The following is a 23502-nucleotide window of genomic DNA, read 5'->3' as shown; positions in this document are numbered from 1 at the left end:
GGGGCCTATCATGGGGAGGGGGGAGGGGGGAGGGATTGCATTGGGGAGTTATACATGATATAAATGATGAATTGATGGGTGCTGACGAGTTGATGGGTGCAGCACACCAACATGGCACAAATACACATATGTAACAAACCTGCACGTTATGCACATGTACCCTAGAACTTAAAGTATAATAAAAAATAAAAAATAAAAAATAAATTAAAAAAAAAAGAATGCTGAATAAATGCCCCAGTATTAGTCCATTCTTATGCTGCTAATAAAGACATGCCTGAGACTGGTAATTTATAAAGGAAAAGATTTAATTAACAGTTCAGCATGGCGGGGAGGCCTCAGGAAACTTACAATCATGGTAGAAGAGGAAGCAAACATGTCCTTCTTCACATGGCAGCAGGAAGGAGAAGTATAAGAGCTGAGGGAAGGGGGAAGCCCCTTATGAAACCATCAGATCGCATGAGAACTTACATCACAAGAACAGGAAGGGGAAAACCACCCCACGATTCAATTGTCTCCATCTGGTCCCTTCCACAACACGTGGGGATTATGGGAACTACAATTCAAGATGAGATTTGGATGAGGACACAGCAAAACCATATGAGCTCCCAATCTCTTCTGGCTTGTAGGGTTTCAGCTGAGAGGTCCACTGTTAGCCTGATGGAGTTCCCTTTGTAGGTGATCTGCCCTTTCCTCTCTAGCTGCCTTTAACACTCTTTTTTTCATTTCAACCTTGGAAAATCTGATGATTGTGTCTTGGGGATGATCTTCTTGTGTAAAGTCTTTCAGGAGTTCTCTGTATTTTCTGAATTTGACTGTTGGCCTCCTAGCAAGGTTGGGGAAGTTTTCATAGATGATATGCTGAAATATGTTTTCCAAGTAGTTTGCTTTCTCCTGGGAGGGACTATTTTTCTTATTTGTCTTTGTATGTGAGTTCATAGTTCTGAATATAAGATGATATTATTTTCAGATTGGTGGTAGAGCAACAGTTCTGTAATCAAAGTTTTTCCTCTACTATGGGTTTTTTTTTTTTTTTTTTTTTTTTTTTTTTTTTTTTTTATCACCCACACAGGCTCCAAACCCAGCTGCTTCTCCTAAGGTTGGGATGGGAAACCTCTTCAATGACCCATTTCTATAGAGTATCCTCCTCAGTTTGCATCAACCAAGGCTGTTTTCTACTAAGATTTCTTATAAATAGTAATGATATCAAACAGTTTTAAGATTTCCTATTTGTAGAGTTCCATTTCTATGCCAACCATACTGATAGATAGTAATAGTCCATTGAAGGATGAGGAAACTGAGATTTGGAGTATTGCATACATCAACCAAGATCTGTCACCTAGAAGATACTAACATTAGTATTGGAATCACATAAATGACTCCAAAGTCCATGTACATATTCATATTAATCAATTTCTCTTAATGCCAAATACAATCATTTGCCTTTTAAGGCAGGATTACAGAAGACTGAGGAGGCTTTCAACATGCAGGATTAAGTGACGGTTTTTGGTTGACAGGTGGCAGAGTTAGAATAATGGGGCAGAGACCCTGCTCATCAGTCTGTTGCTTTTCTGTCCACTCTTAAGTTCGGAAATGCCTGTCACAAAACTCTGCTAATTTAGTTCACTCTAACTTCGCCATCCTCACACGTTTTTTTCCTCTAATGACAGGATATGGTCACTACAGCTTCTACTTACCTGTTTGAAGCCACAGAAAGAAGATTTTTTTTCAAAAATGTATCTATATTAATTCCTGAAAATTGGAAGGAAAATCCTCAGTACAAAAGGCCAAAACATGAAAACTATAAACATGTAAGTGTCAAAATCTTCTCTTAAAAAATTATATTTTCTGATATTACCCATTTTTGCCACAAATTATTTAAGAGTCTTTCTAACTGAATATTATCTTTTTTATTGTTCATGTTTAACAACCTTCTTCAACACTTTCAGGCTGATGTTATAGTTGCACCACCTACGCTCCCAGGTAGAGATGAACCATACACCAAGCAGTTCACAGAATGTGGAGAGAAAGGCGAACACATTCACTTCACCCCTGACTTTCTACTTGGAAAAAAACAAAATGAATATGGACCACCAGGTAGAAATTTTGGTTAAAAAGTAATCTTGCAATGATTGCAGCATACAACTTTCTACGCAGGTTAAGTGTGCAGGCCATGGGGCCAAAGTCTATAGAATCAAATCCTGGCTCCCCTACTTACTAGCTGTGTGTGACCTTAAACAAGTGACCTACTGTCTCTGTGCTTATTCCCTATAAAATGGCAAAGAGAGGAGTTTCTACCTTGTAAAATATTTGTTCTACATTAAACTAAAGAATCCAGATAAATGTACTCAGTACAGTGTCTACAAAAATATAAACAGAGAAAAGCAATAATAAATGTTTTCTTAAGGCATGCTTTTACATTTTAATTTTCCAGTTCTCCCATAGCTGGTTATTAACAAATCACAGGTAAGCTACATGAAAGCCAGATGTATAGTAATCTGGAAAGAGTCATGTTGCCAGTTACTGGTCAAGAGAAAACACTCCTAGGCTACCAGTTGCTGATAATATCAATCTATTCCATTGAAACAGATGACATTGTCTGTAACTGATCATTTTGACCTATAAAAATGACAATGTCATCTAGTTCAATCTAAATGTTAAAATAATTTGTCAAAACAACAAAAGTGCATTTTACAGACAAAAATGCAAATCATTATTAAAGGAGGGCTCTACACATGTGTCACTATTAAATGGGACCCTTCCTGAATCCCCATACCCCAGAATTACCCTCTTCTATTACTGTTCATTGAACACTCATCAAGTCTCTGGTCTCTGCCAAACATTCAGCTAGATCTGGTCCTATTCATTACCTGGACCAGTTCCCCTCTCCAGTCTTGAAAGTTCCATCATCTCCTTATGTCCCAATCTTAACTCTTCCCTGTACATTATCCTGACCATGTTTGTTTTCCTTGGCACCTCTAATCCTTTGTGCCCTTTTAATTATACTTTCTTTCCACCTGGCATGTCCAGCAAAATCAGTCACTTCAACTACAAGTATAAATAGCTCAATTCTCTTACCACTCATATCCTTATGTTTCATTCAATTTACTAAATCTTCTGAATTATCCATCTACTTTATTCTTAGATCCTGTCATGTTTTCAAGAATGTTGAAGAAAATTATAAAACTAATTGACATGATTATAAAGACACACTTCCAAGCTCAGTGAAGCACTCAAAGCTACTCAACAATATTTTTACTCAGCTCTTCTCAATTCTCTCTCTCAATTCCTGTAGCAGCTGTTCTAAAACTTCTACCATTTTTCTCAAGATCTCTAGGCACTCTTCTTAATCCCATCAATTAATGTCCTGATTGATAAAACAGAGGTCTCTACATTCTTCCTCTCTATTTCCAAACTTATTACCACCTACATCTTCTCTACCTGCACCTTTCTTAGAACAGAAAGGCTCCTCCAATTTGTAAGTTCAGTGTCCCCATATCAGTTATTGATTTTTCCCATATCCCACACCTAAACTCTATTCTATTACTGACAGGTCTCCCCTTCTTCTTAGACAGGTCTTTCTTCCTTTTCACAAATGCATAATGTGATATGTGCATTTATGTAAAAAACTCACATTCCTCAATGTCCTAAAAAGCAATAAGGTTTTTGGACAAATAAGATTAGTAAGAGAGCTCTCAAAATCTATGCAATTTTGTAATAATAATGATAACAACACCAACAATCACAATAGATCATTTAGATCACCCAGGCAAGCAATGCAGTATGGCTAGAGGCTGCCATAGCGCATATTAAAAGTACACACACACACACACACGACACACACACACACACAGTGTGAAGAGGGTGAGAGAGAAAATGTTACTAGAAACAGGAACAGAGCTAGCTGGAAATGAGACAATGATGTAGACAGGAATGGAATTCTAAGACAAAAGGGTTGCTTTTAAGGTGGGCATGGGAGGCAGGGAAACCTGAGAAGGAATCGAGTCTGAGTGAACTCTCTGAGAAGACAGCCAGGTACAGGGAGTTTTAAATTTTTCTTAACATGCACCAGATTCCTACTGCAGTAGCTGATGTGAGGGCTTTTTCCTTTCCTACTGAAGGTTCTAATTCTGCTCCCACGAACCTGGTTCCACTTGCCTAGGAAACCTGAAACCAGTGTTTTTAAAGTGCATTATGTAGAAGAGTAACTTAGGGACCTTGTTAATATGCAGCTTCTGATTCTGTAAGCAAAGGGTGGCCTGAAGATTCTGCATTTCTTTTTTTTTTTTTTCTTTTATATTTTTCTATATTTATTCCAATTTTTTTTTTATTATACTTTAAGTTCTAGGGTACATGTGCATAACGTGCAGGTTTGTTACATATGTATACTTATGCCATGTTGGTGTGCTGCACCCATCAACTCGTCAGCACCCATCAATGAGATCACTTGGACTCGGGAAGGGGAACATCACACACTGGGGCCTATCATGGGGAGTGGGGAGGAGGGAGGGATTGCACTGGGGAGTTATACAAGATTCTGCATTTCTAACAAGCTCCCGGTGATGCTGATGGATGTGGTCCAGAACCACAGTTTGAATAACAAAGACTTAAAAAAGAAACATGACGGCTGGGCACGGTGGCTCACGCCTGTAATCCGAGCACTTGTGGGAGACTGAGGCGGGTGGATCACAAGGTCAGGAGTTCAACACCAGCCTGGCCAACGTGGTGAAACCCCATCTGTACTAAAAACACAAAAAATCAGCTGAACGTGGTGGTGGGTGCCTGTAATCTCAGCTACTCGGGAGGCTGAGGCGAGAGAATCACTTGAACCCAGGAGGCGGAGGCTGCAGTGAGCCGAGATGGCACCATTGCACTCTAGTCCAGGCAACAGTGCAAGACTCCGTCTCATAAAAAGGAGAGAGAGAGAGAGAGAGAGAGAGAGAGAGAGAGAGAGAGAGAGAAAGGAAGAAAGAAGAAAAAGAAAGAAGGAAGGGAGGGAGGGAGGGAAGAAGGAAGGAAGGAAGGAAGGAAGGAAGGAAGGAAGGAAGGAAGGAAGGAAGGAAGGGAAGGAAGGAAGGAAAGAGAGAGAGAGAAAGGAAAGGAAAGAAAGGAAGAAGGAAGGAAGAAAGAAAAGAAAGAAAAAAAGAAAGAAAGAAAAAGAAAGAAAGAAAGAAAGAAAGAAAGAAAGAAAGAAAGAAAGAAAGAAAGAAAGAAAGAAAGAAAGAAAGAAAGAAAGAAAGAAAGAAAGAAGATGACTTCTTCATACTATGGTACTATGGTGTATTTTCCTCCTATTTTCAGATTCATATGAGGTCGTTTGAGCTACAGTAACACACATTGTAGCAGAAGAGACTTTACTTCCAATCTCTCCTTCTCCATCTCTGTTTCCTCTGAAGTTTTTCTCAACATTGCTAAAATGAAAGTTCCACTTTCCTTCTTTCAGCATCTCAAGCTGTGAATTTACTTTTATTCCTCCATTTATTGCAAAATTCTTATTTAAAAAAATTTTATTTGAACTCCCTCTCTCAAAACTTCCCAAGTGAAGGACTAAATCTCACACATCTTTATTTTTTTAATACCTAGTATTGCATTGAATGTATATATAATTAGTAATTGTTTCATATAATTAATGCTAACATGTCTTAAGTACCATAAATGAATTCCTTCATTTTAACATCCCCAGAATTGTATTTGGCCCATAATAGTGTTTCCCAATTTTTTTTTTAAATCATGATAGGGAGCATTTTTAGACTTTTTTTTCTAATTGTATTCACATGGTATTTTGGTGCAAGAGATGTACTGTATATCTGATTATGTTGGTTATAATTTGGAGAACCATAAACCATTGTACTAAGACTTTTTACCCCCAAGAACCAAAACACAAATCCCAGTCCACTCGGTCCATAGCATATCCTCCCTTATTGTTTCATTGATTTAACATGTTGTGGAATAAGAAGATAATATATTACTTAATATAGCATAATATATAATATAATGTAATTTAATGCAATAGGCTTTTTTATACACTGAAATATAAATGTTGATAGTTGTTGAAAACTGAAATCTAAATATATTTTATAATTGAAAGAGAAGCTTCTTAAAATATTTTGATACAAAATGTGTCACTTGAATTATGATCATGTATTTGAAATGCTTTCCCACAGGCAGACTGTTTGTCCATGAGTGGGCTCACCTCCGGTGGGGAGTGTTTGATGAGTACAATGAAGATCAGCCTTTCTACCGTGCTAAGTCAAACAAAATCGAAGCAACAAGGCATGGCTACTTAAATTTTCTAAACTGACTTCAGGCTTTTATCCGTTCTTATTTTCCTCCCTTTGATATCTTTCAAAATCATTCTTAATGCCGACAATATGTCACAAAACAATGTTTTTGGTTTTTTTTTGTTTTTTTACAAAGTGTATCTTTAAGTAGTCAATTGCTATTTAAAACATACATAATTTCAATGGCAAGCATTCGGTTGACAATTTGACATATTTTATACTTCTCTGCCATAGCTTCCAGAACTCACTTGCATTGAAGTTGGGCATGTAAATGGATTTACAATATGCTGGGATAAGATCAAAGTTATTCACATTACACAAGAATGCACAAACATGGTTAAGTGGTGCTAAATGTGGACTGAGTAAGAAATGAGGCAGCTTCAAGGAGCCAAGCAGGAACTTCTTGGAGATTTATAAAGGTTATTTTATAATACCATCTAGCATCACAGTTAATAATAGAATCTCCTTTTGATTCTATGATCCAATGGTTGGGAAGAATCGGTTTAAAATTAAAATTGGTGCTATCGCCTCATCAATGTAGATGTCCTGCTGGGGCTCGGGACTTGACACTAATGTGAGAACTGAAAGGTATATGATTTCAGTCAAGGTCCTTCCTCTGCCCCATTGCACCAATTTTCAGGCACATCTTTTAGAGAGTATTACATTTATTGCATTTGTTTATGTCATACTCCCCTTAGATGTATAACAGCTGCTGCAGAATATTCATCATGATTTTCCACATAGATAGTTTCATCATGTCGACCTAGTTTGGGAGCAGTAGAAGCATCGACATATTTATGAGACTCCCTAAATAACAGAATAAAAACTATTCATCATTTCCTGAATTTGTACTGAAAGCCTATTGAAAAGGCAAAATATGTTCACATCTCAGCATATTTGTTGTAATCACTGCCACCTGTGGTCAATTACATGCCATAAAACATATGTCTGAAATGTCTCCAACATTTTTTATTCTACCATGGGATTCTTGGCAGTACCTCCTCTTCACTTCCAATCACATTTCCCTTTGGATAAAAATACTCTTTGAGTAATAAGACTTGTGTCTATCCCATGTACCTTTCTTTTGGGAATATCTTCTTTGGGAAGAAATCTACAAAGAACTTCAAGCTAAAGTGGTACTCAGAGTAAATTGTCTCAAAAGTTCTCTTATCCAGGTCCCTATAGCATATTTACCACCAAAAGACCAGCAGGAGAGATGTCTGAGCAAGAGATCAGCAGCTTTAATACAAGGAGAGAACTCAACCATTATGTTTATCTGGAGGCCCCACTTAAAATTTCCCTCTAGAATTTCTTAAAAAATAGATAATTACTTTGATTGGAACCCTTAAACTCTACTGCCAGGATAGGAAGGACATAGTACTCATAGAATAAACATCTTGATATAAAGGTCATCATGAATACAACCTCTTAAGATTTCTATAAGTGTTAATGATTCGGTTGCCTCAGAGATTAACTGTCATGTATTTTCAGGTGTTCCGCAGGTATCTCTGGTATAAATAGAGTTTATAAGTGTCAAGGAAGCAGCTGTATTACTAGAACATGCAGAATTGATTCTAAAACAAAACTGTATGAAAAAGATTGTCAATTCTTTCCTGATAAGGTGCAAACAGAGAAAGCATCCATAATGTTTACGCAAAGTATTGATTCTGTAAGTATGCTGATAATTGCTTCCAGAATTTATAATCAAATGACATATTGTCATGTTTTTAAAGTATCTGTTCAGGTGACCTGGGGATTACATATATTGATATAGAGTTCTTTGAATATTGGCCGACACATAGTATGTGCTGAACTAGTGCTATCTGGTGTTGTCTGTTATTACTGTTACCATTATTCTTATTATGGTAAATCTACCTTATTGTAATATTGATGCTCAGTAAATGATATTTCATGCAACAAACAACATATCTGCAGAAGGCATTTTAAATTTTTTCAGGTTTGTAGTTTGATTTTTAAATGCATGGTATATTAAAATTATTTTTTATTTTATTAACCGTTTAGGTTGTTGAATTCTGTAAAGAAAAAACCCATAATCAAGAAGCTCCAAGCCTACAAAACAAAAAGTGCAATTTTAGAAGTACATGGGAGGTGATTAGCAGTTCTGAGGATTTTAATAACACCATACCCATGGTGACACCACCTCCTCCACCTGTCTTCTCATTGCTGAAGATCAGTCAAAGAATTGTGTGCTTAGTTCTTGATAAGTCTGGAAGCATGGGGGTAGGTTCACTCTTTCTGGATATAGTGATGTGGGATATTTGAAGATCTGAGAACACACTGAACTCTGTCTGCACCTAGATTGTTCTAAATTGCATGGTGGCATAAAGTACCATCATTGCCCATGATCATGACTTCAAGATACTGCAGCAAAATACCATAGTAAAAGAAAGATGTGAATATAATTAAAAATACCTAATCCAAGGGTCACTTCCTCCTTGGATTCCTCCAGAAAATGGACTGGACTTCTAGGCTGGTTAAAGCCCTTCTACTGTTTCCCAACAATGCTCTGTGCATACCTCTATTACTGCATATTATATTTACGTTACACATTTCTCTTCCACTAGCCTAGGAGATCCTCTAGGACTTAGAACTATGTCTTATTCATCTTTATCCCCATTTCCTAGAATAAAGTTAATCACATGGGGTAATCAATAAATAATTGTTGAAATGAATGGACAGCAAACAAGTGGGTGCAATGTGATAAGAAACCAGAAGGATGCCACATTTAAGGCAGAGCAAAGCCTGCTGAAGAATAGGAATAAGGTCTTCAGCAAATGAGGGAGGTATTAAAAAGGGCAGAGAATGATAGAGTGGAAGGAACTGAGCCACAACAATGTGGGTAGTGGAGAGAGCATGTAAAATGAAGATGTAGAAGTTTCTCATTGTGATTTGGTTCAGGGAGTTCAGAAGGAAATTTGGGCATAAGTTGGCGGGGAGTAACACAGATCAGTATAGTGATAAGGACTGGAGAAGACAAGTGCATGAAGAAGCTTATATCCTAGACAATCACCTCTGAAAAATGGCCGGGTCCTGAGGGTTACCAAAGAGCCAATTCAATTAACCCATCGGTGGAAAGGTGGCAGTGAGAGGTTAGGAACAGAAGGAGCAAGTGAGAAGATAGGGCCTTGGCCTCTCCAAACTTAAAATGAAGCTTGAGTAAGTATTACCTTTTGGGCAGTCTAGTTTCCAGTGGATGGAGTGATTCCAGTCTCTGGTTGGAGTCTACAATAATCCGGTTTGATTTATAGGCTTGGGGGTATGGTTTTATCTGAAGACAACAAGCACAGGAGCTCCCAAGAGTAATTAGACAGTCTCTCAGATGTGTATCCTCACCCCAATTTCAACTCAATCCCCACCCTACCTTCCACCCCTCACTTGGATACTTAGCAGTCAAGAATCAATTGTAAATAAAAACCTGTGCTCCTTACTACACAATATGTGTCCCATAATACATACCACCATTTTTTAAATTTTATCAATTACAAATTTGATAATTGCTTCCTTTAACAACATCGATTACCATCATAGAAAATGTTACCAATAAATTCTGTCCATTCACTTTATGTGATTGTCTATTATTTTCCAGTCAAAATCACTTGTTTGTTTTTCTTGTCTTTTTGATCTAGAGTTATGACCGCCTAAATCAAATGAACCAAGCAGCAAAATATTTCCTGCTGCAGATTGTTGAAAATGGATCCTGGGTGGGGATGGTTCACTTTGATAGTACTGCCACTATTGTAAATAAGCCAATCCAAATAATAAGCAGTGATGAAAGAAACACACTCTTGGCATGGTTACCTACATACGCTTCGGGAGGAACTTCCATCTGCTCTGGAATTAAATCCGCATTTCAGGTGAAAATTGTACTGCAAATATATTTTGGTTTTTGTTTCTTTTCAGGACATTTTCATGTTAAGTGCTACTGCACATACTTGCTGCCTTATTTTAACATAATTAATCCTAAGAAGCACAGGACTAAACATATAGAAAAAAGTTCTCTTGATGTTTTAGTGGATCAGTGAATCAATGAACAACCCATGGGTGAATAAATGACTATCAATTTGCCACTCACTTACAGGCCCAAGGAAGTCATGGACTTTGCTGTCTTGTTACCATGCAGTAGTCAGTACTCAGTAAATGTTAGTTAAATAAGTGTGCTTGGATGCAAAAGTCATCAACTTTTGGGGCAGTGACACAGATGGTATAGTATTATTCCACTTTAAACTAGTTCTCATTTGAGTTTCTGTAACATTCAGCTAGGGCAAACTATTTATTATACCTCTTACAGCAGATGTAGCAAGACTGTGAGTCATATTTAGGGTAAGCCATATGAGTTAGAGCATGAACTTTGACATCAGAGTACTGTATGTGCTACTTACTAACCACATAATCTTAGGCTAACCTTTCAGTCTCTTTGGACTCTGTCTTATCTATACAATATAGGAAATAGGAATGCCTACCTCATAGAATAATTATAAGGATTACATGAAATGATACATTTACATACTTAGAACAATGTTTACTATATTATGTAGCAAATATCTACTTCATATATTATATATACTAAATATATAATTTATTATAAGTATACATTTATAATAATTAGTAAATATATGTATAATTATTATGAATATTATTTTAGCCAAATGGTCATCTTGAGCTCACAATTAATATAAATTATGTCATTTTACTGTTTAGAAATCTTCACTGTCTCTTTACAGTCTACAAAATTGTTTCAATTTCTCAGTCTGATATTACTAAAAAGTCTCCCCCACCCAGTAAAATTGCCATCATTTATCTTTCCTGCCTTATTTACTCCATTCTCCCCTCTCGATGCTCTATCCTCCAACCAACTTACTACACACATTGTTCTCCAAGTCCCCTGTGTACTAACAGCCTCAAAACCTTTGCACCATGCAAGTTCCTCTACTTAAAATGCTTCCTGTTCTCCCATCTCTGCATGTTAAAATTCTACCAATCCTTCAGAATCCTTTCTCCTTCATGTAACTTCCCTTTTACTCCCAATCCAACTGAATGTGTCTCTTCCATGAATTGCATGACATTTTAGTTTAGGTTTGTAACATGAAGTCCTACATTCAAATCACAATTGTCACTTATCAGCTTTGTGACCCTAAACATGATTCTTATCCTCTCTAGTCCTCAATTATCTCATCAGTAAAATAGGATACATAGGGTTGCTCATGTTTTAATTTATTCAAAATATGAACATGCTTTAATTTATTCACCAAGCAAAGCTTTTTCACTCTTGTGGTATGTATATATAAGTGGGGAACAGATAATAAATAGATAGATAAAAACAAGAATTGCAGATTATGTAGATAGTGTTGTGAATAAATGAAACAGGGCAATGGGACAGAGTAACAGGGAAAGGAGAATTACTTTGGGTGGAGAGGCCAATGAGTCTTCTCTAAAAAGTAACATTTAAGCTCTGATTTGAAGGATGAGAAGAAGCCAGTGGTTCAGATAGAAAAGAAAGTGCAAAAGTTCCTTAGAAAAAGGTGAGAAAAAACTAGATTATTCTAAGAAATTATAGAAGCTACTGGCACTGGAGTTTGGCAAATGAGGGGGTATGAAATGTGGTTGGAGAGGTAGACATGATAGATCTTAGAAAACTTCAAAAAATATGAGGCTTGTATTTTGTTTTAAGCACAACAAAAAGCTCTTGGAGGGTTTAAAGTATCAGAATTTGATAATCAATTTATGTTCCAGGAAGACGATTACAATTGCCCTGAATAAAATAAATTGTAGGCAGTAAAAGTGGTAATAGGAAGACATTTTGGGAGCCTGGAGTTGGATCAAATTATACAATGTATAAAACATGGTTAATACATAGCAAATGTTCAGTAAACTGTAACAGTACATTGTTATTTCTCTTGAACTATAGAATATTCTGTGGTAAATACATATTAGTTTTGTCTTTGTGGTTCATCTCTAGATCTCCTCAGTCTCTGACACAGAGCTCCATAAACATTGTTAAATTGAACCCAATTATTTATTAATATATGAATGTAGGAATGTAGTTCCTACTGAATCCCCAGCACAGTGACTGGCACATTGTAAATACTTGGCAAATAACCTCATGCAAGAAAAGGAGAGGTGAAAGAGAGAACTCTGTTTCATCTTTGGATCTTCATTTTATACTTAAATGCATGGGAGAAGTGTGATAGAGATGCTACAAATGCCATAAATGTATAAAAACATTTTCCTATCTTTCCATTTGGTTTCAATGCATGTCAGAGAATATTTCCCATATATTGCAATATGTGTATTAGTCACTCTTTGCTTCAAAACATGCAAAATTGAAATAAGGGTGGTAAATTTGTTCCCTGATACCAACTTTCAAGGGATTTCTACATTAAACCCTCTTCTGCAAATCTGCACACACACCTCCACTCCATGCCAAAGAAAGCCACTAATAATCTGTTATTTTTCACCTCTTGGCCTGAACTCAAGGTCTCAAAATGGTGCTCCAAGATGCCACCACCAATTAAAACTGTCAAAGAAAATGAAACATAGTTGTCATCCTGGGCTAAGTTCTCTTTATCCTCTTTTACAGGCATCTAGTTTCAAAACTTTGAGTTTCAAACTGTTTGGCATTTAGGACAAGGATTCAAGCTACAAATTGAACTTAATATAATTTTAATATATTCTTTGAGCATCACCAATATGCTTAGTTCTGTGCCAGTTATTATCAGAAGTAAATGAAAGTTGCATAACAAGCCCACATGCTTAGAACTTTCTGTGTTTTTTTCTTTATAAGCATACTGAGGGTTTACTAATTTGTAATCACTGACTTTTTAAAATGTTGAAGTGGATTCTTAATGCATCTAGCTTTAAGTGCAAGAGACTTCATAAACTGAAGGCTTGTCTGTCAGAAGGTAGTCCAGTCAAAGAAACCAGAACACTAATGTCATATACTGTGATTATACCTTTGGTATCTGGTTGACCTGAGTTTCCCAGGTTGAGATATTTTCATTTAGTCTAGATGATTTTCGAAAGCCTGGTCCCACCAAATTCATTTAAATAAATACTCCCTGCAGCTGGGAGTTTAAAAAAATTTTCACGTTTAACATCCCCCAAGAATTGTTGATTGAAAATTCTTTATTTTAAAATAGAGGCTATCTCTTCTATTTTGCATAACTTGTGTTTATTCTCTCTGTAATTTTTTTCTGATTTCCCATTTGTCTATTTGATCTAGGAATGCCTGTTGGTCACTGTGCTCTGAATTATGTTTGCAGGTCATTGGAGAGCTACGCCCCCACCTCGATGGATCTGAAGTAGTGCTGCTGACTGATGGGGAGGACCACACTGCAAGTTCTTGTATTGATGAAGTGAAACAAAGTGGGGCCATTGTTCATTTTATTGCTTTGGGAACAGCTGCTGAAGAAGCAGTAATAGAGATGAGCAAGATAACAGGTAAAACATGTTCCATTTATTCCAGGCCTTCAATAGCAATGCATACATGTAAAGGCTGACAGTTCAACAACTTCTCTTGAGTTTCTGCCCTGAAGGTACTGAAGCTGGGGACCAGACCCAATCTCTGTTCTCGTGGCACTTGGAGTCCAGTTGGCTGGAGAGACAAATAAAACTGTTAATGAAATAACATAATCAGATAACATTCCTTCATAACAGAAGGAATATAGAAAAATAAAGTTCTGTGTGAGCAGAGGAAGCCATTAGCTTTACTACAGTTGTACAGAGCCAGGGAAAGGAAGCATGAGAAACTAGCTGAATTCTGAGCTGGGCTTTGAACAAGGTGTTGAATTTCTCTGGGAAGAAAAAGGGGCTAAGAAAAGATGATCAAGTCGTGAGCAAAAAACATCATGTTGGGGTGACAGTGCAAGGCACATGGAGGGAATGGTGAAAACTCCGTGAGACCAGAGCATAAGCTGTGGGGTGGGTGTATGTGATTAACAGAAACTCAGGCTGAAAAGATCTAAATAACAAAGTTTTTACATAAGCATTAACTATGGTAGCTGTTATTTCAGACACACAGACGTGATGAAAATGGATTACGTGTTTCCAATACCTTCTTAAACTCAGTAGAGAATATATAATTTATGATATGAGTATAAATTCTGTTGAATTGGCTTCTAATGGTACTAAATATATGCTTGCTTTTTAATGCTTAATTATGCAAAATCATATCATTTCAAAGTCCTTTCATGGCCATTGTAAAATTTATTTCTGTGCCAAGTAGCTCCTTAAAAGTAGTACTTTTTTGGATTTATCACTCTTGCTTTCCATTTTTCTATCTGCTCATTGCCAGTTATTGTGAGGATAACTAAATATAGCAGCTCTTTCAGCTTTCTAATTTTCTGATTTTGGTCTACGCTGGCTGAAATATCTGAAAGTCAACTTTGTTAGAACTAAAATAAAGGATTAACAATCTTTTAACAAAAGATTTCACAAACCTACACTGGCTGAAATATCTGAGTCAATTTTGTTAGAAATAAAAGATTCTCTAAAAGGGCTGTGTAAAGTTTGTGAGCTTTAATACATGGAATTGTAACATCTTTCATATTCTATAATTATCATGCATTTTAGCTAGCTAAGATTTTGATAATGAGGTATTATGGTAGCTTTCATTCCCTAGTTATGACATTTTAAAATGAGCATTTCAGAATTAATCTGTACAACTATGTGCTTTTGGTCTATTTTAATAACACATACTGAAACTATGAGTTTGTTTTAACTGTTACCTTAATAATCACTAAAATATACATATTTATTTTCTAGAAAGCAGTCTAATTAATGCATTTACATTTTAGGAGGACGTCATTTTTATGCTTCAGGTAAAGCCCAGAACAATGGCCTCATTGATGCTTTTGGGGCCCTTACATCAGGAAATACTGAACTCTCCCAGAAGTCCCTTCAGGTCAGAGTTCTCATTCCTTGGGTTTTCATGTTTACCTTTGCCATAACAAAGAAAAAAAATTTGGTGGTTATAAGTTTTGAGTTCCATATTTTTCTCAAAGTAATTTTTAATTAAAATCTAAACTTTAATCTTAAATAGAAATTACCCTTTAGCTATAGCCAAATTAATTGGTGAAATAAAAGTAAAATAAATGGTGAAGTAGCAGACATACTGTTTCTTTTCCTATTGCCACAGGTCTGGTTAAGAAATGACATTACAATGTAATAATGCCAAATATTTCACCAAAATTGACCTTTTCCAAAATAAAGCACCCATTTTCAATGAATGCATTTTAAAAGCTCATGCTTGAAGCTGTCTCCACACTGAACTTCTTCTATGAAATAGATTTAGACACATGAACTCAAGAACCTGGTTGGGAAATGGAAGGAGTGTATCTTGGAAATAAATTAAGCAGGAGAAAGAAGGCGTGAATAATCATTGTCTAGCTACAAACATAGGGCTTCTGTCACCTCTTCAACCACTTTTTTCAGTGGCTTTTTTATTCACCTGTCTTCTGAACTTAACACTTTTGCTCATCTGGGTCTTAATAGCACCACCATTTTCTGTTACTTAGATTCAAAAACTGTGAGTAAACTTTGATTCTTCTTTCTTCACGTCCCATGTGAGCATAGCCAGTTTCTCTCAAAATACATTTTACAAAAATGTTTGTCTTCATTCCTACATGTCTATGTCATGTCACTTTATATCAAGATTTCTGTCTTGTATTTTCCAGCTCATCAACTCACTGCCTATATTAAAACTTGCCATGATCCCTAAACAAACCTATTTTCCTCTACTTCTCAACAATGAAAGGAACGGAAGTTATAGGATGTGAGCTTAGAGTATGTGCAGATTGGTTTGCACATCTGGTCTATAGATATATCCTGCAAACAAGTTAAAAATTGGTGTGAGATATAGCCTGCTACTGTGTAGAGAATAAGCTAAAGGATAATAAAGGTCATTTCTGAGGTTGCCATCATCGTTGACTGAGAAAATGATGATTATAGTGACTGAAATTGACAAGGAGAGAAAACTGATTCTGAAGATACTATTTTGTGTTCTGTTTATTTTAAATGGATGGTAGGAACACCAAGAAACCCGCTATACAACATAGCAACTGTAGTTACAACAATGTATTGTATATTTGAAAAACACTAAGTGGATTTTATGCATTCTCACCACAAAAAAAAAAAAAAAAAAAGAGTATGTGAGGTAATGCATATGTTAATCCACTTGATTTAGCCGTTCCACAATATATGCATATTTCTTTGTCACTTTAAAAAATAAGTAACTAAACAAAAATGGTTGGCTCTCCTGGACTAAGAGTTATCAACAAAAAGTTGAAAAGCTTTCTTTAAAGCTCCTCTCAAAAAAAGGTTCTATCTTCAATTTCCTCTCTTCTCAGGATTCCAACCTTTATGTATCAGTTTGCACTCTGTTGAATATATTTACTGTCCAGTGCTACTCCCTCTATCTGTGTGAAAAAATTATTTCAAAATTCCATTATCAGGATAATATCCATGAATGCTTGCCAAGACAACCGGGAAAAAAACAGTAAGGTCATATTCATGACTGTAAAACCCATGCTTCTGCTCTAAGTCTCTTACTTCCTCACTTTTTAGTTGATAACTGTCATATCATCACCAGCTTGCAGAGAGATCACAAGTCTAAGGTGGTTTGCCATTTATAAGCTTGTTCTCAGGCCAGAAATTTAAAACCATCTTTAAAAAGAATAAAATTACTGTCTTTTCAATTAATTTTGAAATCTATTTAAACAGCTTGAAAGTAAGGGATTAACACTGAACAGTAATCCCTGGATGAACGACACTGTCATAATTGACAGTACAGTGGGAAAGGACACATTCTTTCTCATCACATGGAACAGTCTGCCTCCCAGTATTTCTCTCTGGGATCCCAATGGAACAATCATGGAAAATTTCACAGTGGATGCAACTTCCAAAATGGCCTATCTCAGTATTCCAGGAACTGCAAAGGTAAGCAATCAGCTTTTAGACTTCCTGTCAACATTTTAAAAAAACTGAACATAAATTGTTTAATGTCATACATGTGAGTACCAAAGGTTGTATCAACTTTAAAATTAAGATAAAATAGTATGTACTTTCTATGCCTGTGTCCTTAAAATTATGATGGTAGGAAAAAGTAAAAAAGAACTTACGTATCAAGAAGAAGGAAGAAAAGGTAGTCAAGACAGTCTGAGAAGAATTTTAAGAAGGAAATGTAGGAAGAGTCTATGCAAATTGGTGGGTAGAGAGCTACAGGGTCCTTCCTTTTTCACCCTACCAGGATTGATGAATCTGTGGACTCTAAGGTCAAAACCAAGGCAAACCTTCTAAAACTTATTTTTTTCCAATTGAGATGTAGCAAAATGTACACATCATGAATGATACCACTTGGCATGCTCTGTCTGAACTGTCTCAGCCCTTACCCGTTTATCCTCAACATCCTTAAAAACCTCTTTATTCTTACTCCCCATTATATAATTTATTTAGAATTACATAATGGAAATATAGAAAGTAGCTTGACTTTGGATACTTACTATATTTTGGTTGAAACTTTTAGGTGGGCACTTGGGCCTACAGTCTTCAAGCCAAAGCAAACCCAGAAACATTAACTATCACAGTAACTTCTCGAGCAGCAAATTCTTCTGTGCCTCCAATCACATTGAATGCTAAAATGAATAAGGACATAAACAGTTTCCCCAGCCCAATGATTGTTTACGCAGAAATTCTACAAGGGTTTGTACCTGTTCTTGGAGCCAATGTGACTGCTGTCATTGAATCACAGAGTGGACATACAGAAGTTTTGGAGCTTTTGGATAATGGTGCAGGTAATTCACAGGTTTTTATGAATAAGCCAATATTTTCCTAATTCAGCACGTTGTGAGTCCCTGTGGCATTGTGGGGCAGTAAGACAGACAACAGAATTGATGCAGATTAAGGAGGAACAGCAGGACCAGCAGGAAATTTTATCTAGGTAAAACCTACAGAGTGCCTAGCAAATGTCTTGCATGTGGTAAACAATCAATGTTTTGGGGCTGAGCACAGTGGCTCAGGTATGTAATCCTAGCACTTTGGGAGGCCAAGGTGGGCAGATCACTTGCGGTCAGAAGTTCAAGACCAGTCTGGCAAACATGGTGAAACCTCTTTTCTACTAAAAGTATAAAAAATTAGCCAGGTGTGGTGGCACACACTTGTAAACCCAGCTACTTGGGAGGCTGAGGTTGGAGGATCACTTGAACCTGTGAGGTAGAGGTTGCAGTGAACCAAGATCATAACACCACATTCCAGCCTGGGCAACAGAGAGAGACTCTGTCTCAATAACAACAAAAATACCTGATAAATAAATAAAATAAAACGTTTTGCTTGTTGAATTTTTTTGTTTGTTTTTTGTTTTTTTGAGATGAGGTCTCACTCTGTCGTACAGGCTGGATGGAGTTCAGTAGCACCATTTCAGCTCACTGAAGCCTCTGCCTCCTAGGCTCCAGCAATCCTCCCATCTCAGCATCCCAAGTAGCTGGGATACAGGTGTGTGCCACCATGCTCAGCTAATCTTTACATTTTTTTTTGTAAAGAAAAGGTCTACAAAAGAGAAAAAGTCTCACTATCTTGCCTCAGCTGGTCTCAAACTCCTAGGCTTAAGGTATCCTCCCACCCCAGCCTCCCAAAGTGCTGGGATTACAGAAGCGAGCCACCATGCCTGGCCATACGTATAATTTTTTGTCATCATTATTGTTTATCATCCAGGCAACCAATGTCTGTCACCAATTAGAAAGGTCTCATTCAGGAGGCTGAGGACAGCATCAAGAAAGTCTGGCTGGAGAGGATGAAGCACAAGCAAACTAGATGCGATTAAGTGATAGAACTTGGGTCTCTGGCAGGAAAATAAAGCAGGAGTAATCCTCAACAGCTGGAACACAGTATAAATATAGTCCTGAGAACTGGGACCCAGGGGCAGCTAGCACTGCCACAAGAGAGGAAGATTCATCACTGGGGCATCAGATACCAGGTCTGGCTGGTAGGAATCAAGATGCAGTGTTGGCCATTCTCTATCTCCATGGTCTGCACAGATGGGTGATACCTAAAGACCCTTTCCCTAGATTCTAGATTGTTCTAGGAACAGAAGCTTCTGTTAAGAGGTTAATAAGCAAGGAAATAACTATATTGATAGGCACTCGAATTAACAAAATTTTCCATCAGTATATTTTGCAATGTAACTTATTCAATCATTTTATAATCATATCTTCAACTACAGTTGCCCCTGAGAAAAACTGAGAAGGTGAAATTGTTCTTTTGTGTACCTCAATGTCTTCTTCAGATATATCAGTATTTCCACAACTATTCCTTGCCTCATTTTCCCCTTTCTGCAAATCTATACTACATTAAAACTTATATGCATCATGTTTCCCTTCTCAACATTTTGCTACATGACCATTTAGGTAATTGGGGAAATTTGCTAATTTGGAGTGCCTTTACTTGAGATGGTATTGGTGATTAACAATGACATAGAGCAGACGTTCTTTAGTCTGCAAATGTCTTTAGTTTGCAGACAAACTTTAGTGTGCAAAGGAGTTATCTCGAGGGCTTGTAAGAACACAGAATGCTGGGACCTTTCTCTAGGAAATCTGGGAAATGTATATCTCTAAAACTCATCAAATTTAGTAATTTTAGTTGACTGTTGTGAGAATTAAATCCTACACAAAGATAGGCTTTTTCCTTAGTAGAGACCCTTTTGATTTAAAAAGAGAGATGACATAATGTGTTTAGAGTTAGAGAAAGCAAGCTGAAAGCAAAAAGTGGTAGAGAAATTGTAAGAGTACTATGTGTAATACTCTGTATATGAATTAATAAGGACGGGAAGGTGAAGTTTTAAGGCATTTATTATGCGTACATAAATATTAATGTGTGTGTGTGTGTGTTATATAGACCTAATAGGTATCAAAATAGCTCAAAAGTATCAATTCTACAATATATTGTTTCAGCAGAATATAATGGAAATATTCTCCAAAGGGTCAATCTCAAAATATTAAGCCTAATCTAGAGGATATCCTTGTAGAGGCCAATTACTTGTCTTTGAAAATGCATACGTTTCTCTTTACAATACTTTATTTCTTCATTTCTATAACAAGGCGCTGATTCTTTCAAGAATGATGGGGTCTACTCCAGGTATTTTACAGCATATACAGAAAATGGCAGCTACAGCTTAAAAGTATGGGCTCATGGAGGAGCAAACACTGCCAGGCTAAGCTTACAGCCTCCACTGAATAGAGCCGCGTATATACCAGGCTGGGTAGTGAACGGTGAGTAACTCGTGATATTTATAATCCAGTGATAGTTTGAATAATATTGATTTTATATAATTGAGGCTTCAAACAGGTTGATCACAACTCAAAATATAGCTTTTCCGTTTTATGGAATAAAGTTCTCAGTCATACTAGGATTTGCCTGTAAATTAATCTAAGCTTTGGTACAATGTCTGGCACCTAGTAAGCACTCAAGCACTCGAAAAAGGTCAGTTATTATTGTTTTTTAAACTTTCCATTTAGGTTTGGATGTACATGTGCAGGTTTGTTATATAGGTAAACTCGTGTCATGGGGGTTTGTTGTACAGATTATTTTGTCACCCAGGTACTAAACCTAGTATCTCGTAGTTATTTTTTCTCTCCTCTCCCTCCTCCCAACCTCCACCCTCAAGTAGGACTCAGTGTCTATTGTTACCCTCTTTGTGTCCATGAATTCTCATCATTTAGCTCCCACTTATAAGTGAGAACACTCAGTATTTTGGTTTTCTGTTCCTGCATTAGTTTGCTGAGGATAATGGCCTCCAGCTCCATCCATGTTCCTGCAAAAGACGTGATCTCACTCAAAAATGTCAGTTATTATTGTGTTAGTTTGGAACATCTTATGTATATCAGCAATAATATGCCCAACTTTCAGCTCAAGATGAAGGAAACAGGTCAATTTATGAACCTAAGCACAAGCCAGTGCAGAATTTATCCTTCAGATTACATATGCTGTAAGAGTAAACATTCATTTGGAATTTTAATAAGTCAAAAAGAAAAAAAAAAACAATGTGTATAGTAAAGTGATGTAAGAATTAAGAATGCATTCTTTGCTAGCTTCTTTTATCTGGTCCCTTGTGACTTTTAGGGGCTTTCTACTAGCAATTGGAATACAACAGAAGAATTATTCCTTAGCACTTGCAGCATGGAGGGAGGGACCTAGCACAAGTGGGTGGAGGAGAACTGGTAATGATTTCCCCAGATATATTCCCAGAGTGCTGATAATTCAAGAGGTGAAGCAATTCCTTTTTTAAAAAGGCACATATTGAATTATATAATATTTCTCTCATCCAGTGTAGGCTTAATTCTAAAGCAATGTGTTATCTGACTCTGTCCTACAATATCCTACCAAAGATGAGAATTCTCTCACCAACTGGATGCTTATGATTGTCACAAAACTTAGTAAAAATGTGACTGTATATATATTTATTAAAAGGAAAAGACAAATAGGGTGAAGAAGGTGATTCCCTGAATTATAAAAAATACCAGCAGTTTTGCCCATTATAAACCAGGAAATGTTTAATGCAGGGGAAATTGAAGCAAACCCGCCAAGACCTGAAATTGATGAGGATACTCAGACCACCTTGGAGGATTTCAGCCGAACAGCGTCTGGAGGTGCATTTGTGGTGTCACAAGTCCCAAAATATTTATTGGATGACCTACATCCACCAAGTCAAATCACAGACCTTGATGCCACCCTTCAGGAGGATGAGATTATTCTTACATGGACAGCACCAGGAGATAACTTTGATGTTGGGAAAGGTAAGGATGAAGTGTCACGTGATTTTGGCTTAAGTGAAAGGTGCTAATTGCAAAAACAAGGGTGTGAGGGCGGGCGAGGGGAGAATGGTTTTATATTGACAGCCTAGCAAAGTATTAATTTTATAATCTGATATTTTTTAATCAATCAAATGACACATTTTAACGTGGTCCTACTTTTCATACAAAGAAGGTAGCAGTTTGCAGAGCTTAAGATCAGAATTCAGCTTTTATTAAAAAATGAGTAAGGATTTTGATCTGAGTATCTGCTTTGTATAACTAGATATTTTTGAGAATTAAAAAAAGGAATGAATATGCTATGCTCCAGTCTCTAAACTACATGTAACTTTTTTTCTCAGCTCAACATTATATCATAAAAATAAGTGGAAGTATTCTTGATCTAAGAGACAGTTTTGATGATGCTCTTCAAGTAAATACTACTGATCTGTCACCAAAGGAGGCCAACTCCAAGGAAATCTTTGCATTTAAACCAGGGAAGATCTCAGAAGAAAATGCAACTCACATATTTATTGCCATTAAAAGCATAGATAAAAGCAATTTGACATCAAAAGTATCCAACATTGCACAAGTAGCTTTGTTTACCCCTCAAGCAAATCCTGATGACACTTATCCTACTCCTACTCCTACCCCTACCCCTACTCCTACTCCTACTCCTGATAAAAGTCATAATTCTGGAGTTAATATTTCTACCCTGGTATTGTCTGTGATTGGGTCTATTGTAATTGTTAACATTATTTTAAGTACCACCATTTGAACCTTAACGAAGAAAAAAATCTTCAAGTAGACCTAGAAGAGAGTTTTAGAAAACAATGTAAGTAAAGGATATTTCTGGATCTTAAAATTCATCCCATGTGTGATCATAAACTCATAAAAATAATTTTAAGATGTCTGAAAAGGATACTTTGATTAAATAAAAACACTCGGAGATGTAAAAAACTGTCAAGATTAAAATTTAATAGTTTTATTTTTTGTTATTTTATTTGTAAGACATAGTGATGAACAGAGATCCTTTTTCATATTGTTACTTGTTTGTTTATTATTTGATACAACATTTTTCTGAAATGATATTTCAAATTTCATCAAGAAATTAAAATTATCTATTTGAGTAGTCAAANGTAGCTAATCCCCAGAAAAGTTTCCAAAGATCCACAATTCCAATTATTTGTAGCCTTATGTAGTTGATTAAATAAAAACACTCATGGAGATGTAAAAAAACTGTCAAGATTAAAATTTAATAGTTTTATTTTTTGTTATTTTATTTGTAAGACATAGTGATGAACAGAGATCCTTTTTCATATTGTTACTTGTTTGTTTATTATTTGATACAACATTTTTCTGAAATGATATTTCAAATTTCATCAAGAAATTAAAATTATCTATTTGAGTAGTCAAAATACAAGTAAAGG

At 36.3% G+C, this 23502-nt stretch overlaps 1 protein-coding gene and 1 long non-coding RNA gene across 2 annotated transcripts in view; one reads left to right on the top strand and one right to left on the bottom strand.

Annotated features, from left to right (window-relative positions):
* The window catches only part of LOC108514673 (calcium-activated chloride channel regulator 4), a 34925-nt gene extending 11731 nt beyond the window's left edge, over window positions 1-23194 (top strand). The window contains exons 2-14 of the mRNA XM_017851070.1: window positions 1668-1808; window positions 1947-2094; window positions 6162-6270; window positions 7770-7947; window positions 8301-8519; window positions 9926-10153; window positions 13559-13736; window positions 15092-15198; window positions 17016-17231; window positions 17818-18085; window positions 20384-20554; window positions 21845-22078; window positions 22435-23194. Coding sequence (XP_017706559.1) covers window positions 1668-1808; window positions 1947-2094; window positions 6162-6270; window positions 7770-7947; window positions 8301-8519; window positions 9926-10153; window positions 13559-13736; window positions 15092-15198; window positions 17016-17231; window positions 17818-18085; window positions 20384-20554; window positions 21845-22078; window positions 22435-22850 — 2613 coding nt within the window. The 3' untranslated portion in view covers window positions 22851-23194. The remainder of the gene's footprint in view (window positions 1-1667; window positions 1809-1946; window positions 2095-6161; window positions 6271-7769; window positions 7948-8300; window positions 8520-9925; window positions 10154-13558; window positions 13737-15091; window positions 15199-17015; window positions 17232-17817; window positions 18086-20383; window positions 20555-21844; window positions 22079-22434) is intronic.
* LOC108514693 (uncharacterized) lies at window positions 13663-17884 on the bottom strand. Its single transcript, XR_001881301.1, has 2 exons — window positions 17795-17884; window positions 13663-13890 (listed from the first exon to the last, which is right to left on the bottom strand). It is a non-coding gene; the product is annotated as an uncharacterized LOC108514693 (long non-coding RNA).
* Window positions 23195-23502: the final 308 nt, after the last annotated feature.

Source organism: Rhinopithecus bieti, unplaced genomic scaffold, assembly GCF_001698545.2.
Source record: "Rhinopithecus bieti isolate Rb0 unplaced genomic scaffold, ASM169854v2 scaffold_1467, whole genome shotgun sequence".
Taxonomy (NCBI): Eukaryota; Metazoa; Chordata; class Mammalia; order Primates; family Cercopithecidae; genus Rhinopithecus; species Rhinopithecus bieti.
This window is presented reverse-complemented; position numbering and strand designations above follow the sequence as displayed.